The 4,270-nt window shown below is 40.3% G+C and overlaps 1 protein-coding gene across 1 annotated transcript; it reads right to left on the bottom strand.

Moving 5' to 3' along the window:
* Positions 1–467: 467 nt before the first annotated feature.
* nkx2.1 (NK2 homeobox 1) lies at positions 468–3,066 on the bottom strand. Its single transcript, XM_078407169.1, has 2 exons — positions 2,609–3,066; positions 468–1,740 (listed from the first exon to the last, which is right to left on the bottom strand). The coding sequence occupies exons 1-2, from the start codon at positions 2,976–2,978 to the stop codon at positions 1,076–1,078; spliced, it is 1,035 nt and encodes a 344-aa protein (XP_078263295.1). The 5' UTR covers positions 2,979–3,066; the 3' UTR covers positions 468–1,075.
* Between the last annotated feature and the right edge of the window lie 1,204 nt (positions 3,067–4,270).

Below are 4,270 nucleotides of genomic sequence, written 5' to 3'. Positions count from 1 at the left end.
ACAATTCATTCACCACCGTTAAAGGAAATACTGATTTTCAACCAAATAATCTCCCCACTATAATTACACGTCCGGCTGTCTACCTATCGCCAACAATAAAGGGGGGGGGGGGGGGGGGGACAGAGGAATGCGAAATGTTTGGTTTGTCCACTTGTTTGCCCACAGATAGTAAATCCAACCACGAATTTAATCGCCCTTTAGATATCGAACCGGGTCGATTCGAAAAAAAGAAGGCAACGTGGCAAATCCTTCATTGTTTTATAAATCATCAAGAACCCATTAACACTTTCCCTTTGCCTATTTTGTGTCGTTGGAACTCAAAAATATGCAACATAAATACATTGCGCTGAAGTCGTCACGAAGAGCAATGATGATTATCACAGGAAATGTAGAATGAAATGCAATAAAATAGTTGGGGTTATTGAGGTTTAGATTTTCATAATTTATTAGATCTATATTTATACCAATTGTCTATTTTAAGTTACAGCAAAAACGACTTTTTACGCCGGCATTAACGAACAAACTATCAAATACTGTACACGTTCAGTCGATCATGAAAACATTTTTTTTCACAGCATATACAAATTGCTAAAAACTCTACATTCGGCCCAGACATGTGCATTTTACAGAAATATACACCTAAGTTTTATAGTAAAAACTAAGAAAATACCAAGTCGTGTTAAATAAACCTATCGTATTTCTTATCTTTCCGAGGAAAGAATATTAATGGGTGTCACATCTTTGTTAACACTTTTATATTTCCAACGCTTCATTCTATGCTATTCAACAGATACACGTTACATGTACAGATCTTACATACAGTGATAGATCTGTCTCTCGTAAACTTCAGTCTCTATCTGCAAAATAAGTCTTTTTTTCACTGTGATATATGTCAGAAATATGTGCATTCCAAGTCTACAAAACAAAATAAATGTACAAGTATTTTGCTAGAATGCAGCGGGAGCCTCCTATATTGATTCATGTCTACGCAAATCAGTGTCCACAACACTCTACCAAACTGCAGCAGATATGAATCAATACAGCATGGTATTGAAACACAAGCAACGTGAATCATTCACCAGGTCCTACCATACAGTAAAGTAGAGCATGACATGGCTGTACCATAATCAGAACTAGAAGAGTTTAGGTGAGACAAACTAGTGACGTGGCTTTGGATAGGACTTCCTGGGGTTTGTCCTAATTCCGATGTCTGACCTGCGCTATTTGCTTGCTGACTTGGGCCGTGAGCTGCGCCATTGGTAGCCACGGTGATTGCTGCATTCGTAGATTGCTGTTGCTGAGTCTGCATGGTCGAGGTTGGGGCATTGGCACCTCCTTGGCATGGTTTGCCATCTTTAACCAGGACAGGTACGGCCACTCTTCTCGGGGACTGTTGCTGCTGTTGGCAAGCGCTGCTGTCCTGCTGCATGTGTTGCTGAGCTGCTTTGTCTTTCGCTTGCCGCTTCATCTTATAGCGGTGATTCTGAAACCAGATCTTCACCTGGGTGGGCGTGAGGTGGATCATGCTGGCCAAATGTTCCCTTTCAGGGGCCGAGAGGTATTTCTGCTGTTTGAAGCGCCTCTCTAACTCATATACCTGGGCTTGAGAGAAAAGCACTCTGCGTTTTCTCCTTGGCGTACTCTGGAGAGGAGCCATGGATTTGCCTACGTCTCCAAGAGAACCCAGGGCACCCATTCCACCCATGTTCATTCCTGAAGACGGGGCCATGAAGCGGGAAACTAAAGAGAGTAAAAGAATAAACTCAGAAAATACTTTTGCAATTAAGTAAGTATACATTTCAAACACTGTAAATGTTTTTACTGCAACATGCATATACAGTATGTGTCAAATATACAAAATCCCATGGAGATATGCTCTAACTCCAGCCAATTAAATGACATTTAGATTACTTCTTTCTGAAGTGAGTTTAAGAGAAACCTACTTCTAAAATCTATCCATTAGCAAATGAATTAGGGCTTTGCCATCTTAAAATAGACCGGATACTAGAGAAAAGGTTCAAATCAGGAACGAAGTATGTTTTAAGGTTTGAGGCACACTTTCGAGGAATAATTGTAGCATGATAATCATTTTTCAATATGTTAGAAATGCTGTTGGTGTTTTCAAATAATATACCGTGCACTTTTACATCGGATGTATTAACATTCTGCCGAACATTAATCACTAAAGATAATAACTGGCTAATATTTATTTCAACTTAATTCTTTTATTGCTAAATCATGATTTAAAAATTAAAATTATTTAATCTGGTCACGATGGCACAGCATATGAGACATGAATGAGCTGCTTTGTGTCGCCTACTAACTATGGGCAGGATAACTTGAGCTGTCCTAGATTATTCACGAATTACAAAGATTTACCATGCCAGAAAAGTCTATGAATAAAACTAAACACAACTGAGCACAAATTCTCCATGTAATAGACATATTGTTGAAAATTAAAGGACGCTAAGGCGTTTGAAGATAGTAGATTTTGGAACACCATTTCCATACAGTTAGCAGATTTGGAAGACTTGAAATATCTTTCCCGATTTCGACAGCTTACTGTTTGACCAACCCCGCTCACAAAAAAAACAATGGTTACACTTACTGGATGAAAAGCGCGGGTCCGGATTCGTGCCGTACCAGCCTGTCGCACTTGCACCGTTTCTCATGGTATCTTGGTAAGCAGGGAGATCGCCCATGTTGCCAATATTGCTGTTGCAGTAGCCTCCCATAGCAGTGTGTGAAATTTGTGGCACCCCGTGTGACATGTGGTACGTGGCCGCAGGTACCGACGTGTTATGTCCGATCGGATGCTGTTGCATTCCCGGCTGCGAGACCTGTGGCTGGCGGTAAGTTGTCAAGTGAGCTCCGAGGTTACCCGCAGCGTCCATGCCAACTTTCTTGTAGCTCTCCTCGATGGGGCTCAAAATATCTGAAACTGAGAAGGGCGTAGTATGCTTGGGGCTCATCGACATGGTTCAGCAGCGAAGTAGGCAAATTTGCTGAACGGATAAACAGTGTTGTGTTAGCGCCGATCTTGTGGACGCCCACGTAAGAGAGTGATTGAAGTCCGCCTTAATTGTATTAAGTCGAGGCTATAGACCTGCGAGCGCCTAGCTTTTGTTTGTTGTAGCCAGGCGCCAGGTTTTAGTCAGACGGGAGAGGCGGGGCATGAACGCAAACGAGCAAACAATACAACTTCACATCTTGCTAAGATAATTAGGTAACATGCTGATGGCAAGGTAAATACTGTCGAGTTCACCTTGCCAATGCATTTCTACTGGATGTGAAATATTAAATAAAAGAACATTTGTAGTCGTGCATTGAATCAATACGTTATCTATAAAGGATGCACAATAAGGTTTCATTTGGTACAATCAGCGGTTGTGTTTCCGTGAAGGTCAGTGTTTAACTGACTTTTGATATCATTGATAAAGCTAAGGAATAATTGCACTTTTAGGGGTTTTTTCAGTACCATTGAGTTGTAGTTAAGTAAGGTAAAAGTGCACTTGCTACCTGGGAATAACTAAATATCTTTAGTCGAAGTGGCAGCATAAATGCTTGTTCGCTTTGTGACTGCGCTCGATATTAATGCATAAGCATCATTTTGCTTCAATTCAGGGGCTCTCATTCAATAGCCAAGAAGTCTTTCAGGAGAAAGAAGGCTCCTACATGAGTTAACGTCGTTGAAGTGTAAACCTCTGCCCTGATTACACTTCACATCTCTTGGAGAGGCGAGATTTCCACAAGATTTGATGCTAGAATTTTATTCTTGGATCCACAAGTTAAAAGTCCCCTTTGAAGTGTGTAGTACCGCTACCTGAACATACCACATTTGCCGACCAGTTTAAAGTGCAAAGTTCACGATTTGCGCAATTTTATCTGAAACAGAGACATTTAACTGAATTACCCGAACCATCTAATGTGAACCTGTAAATATTTCACCTATTATAACAACATCTGCATAAATTATATTCCGGTCTTGAAAGGGATTAAAAAATGTTTTGTATTTAACGCGCTCACCTAACTGTTATCGTGCAAAGTGTTCTAGTAGTATTATGAACGACTTAAGTTGTTTTCAGTGTTTTGATTTGTGTATTTGCACGTGTCTTGAAGGTGCATCTCTACGTTCCGTATCTTCAATTGATCCCAATATCAATGGTATATTCCACCAGTCTCCATCTCATGTTGTATTTTATGATAGCCGCTACAAGAATATTTATCAAAATCACATTTTTTGAATTAATATTGATATCTGTGCTTTTGA

The sequence above is a fragment of the Rhinoraja longicauda genome, chromosome 10, assembly GCF_053455715.1.
Source record: "Rhinoraja longicauda isolate Sanriku21f chromosome 10, sRhiLon1.1, whole genome shotgun sequence".
NCBI classification, from domain to species: Eukaryota; Metazoa; Chordata; class Chondrichthyes; order Rajiformes; family Arhynchobatidae; genus Rhinoraja; species Rhinoraja longicauda.
This window is presented reverse-complemented; position numbering and strand designations above follow the sequence as displayed.

What these genes read in the sequence shown, in the direction of transcription:
- nkx2.1 (XM_078407169.1), bottom strand. Translation starts at nt 2,978, where the DNA reads ATGTCGATGAGCCCCAAGCATACTACGCCCTTCTCAGTTTCAGATATT. An exon ending in GGACCCGCGCTTTTCATCCA is followed by an intron (nt 1,741 to 2,608) that starts GTAAGTGTAACC and finishes TACTCTCTTTAG; the next exon opens with TTTCCCGCTTCATGGCCCCG.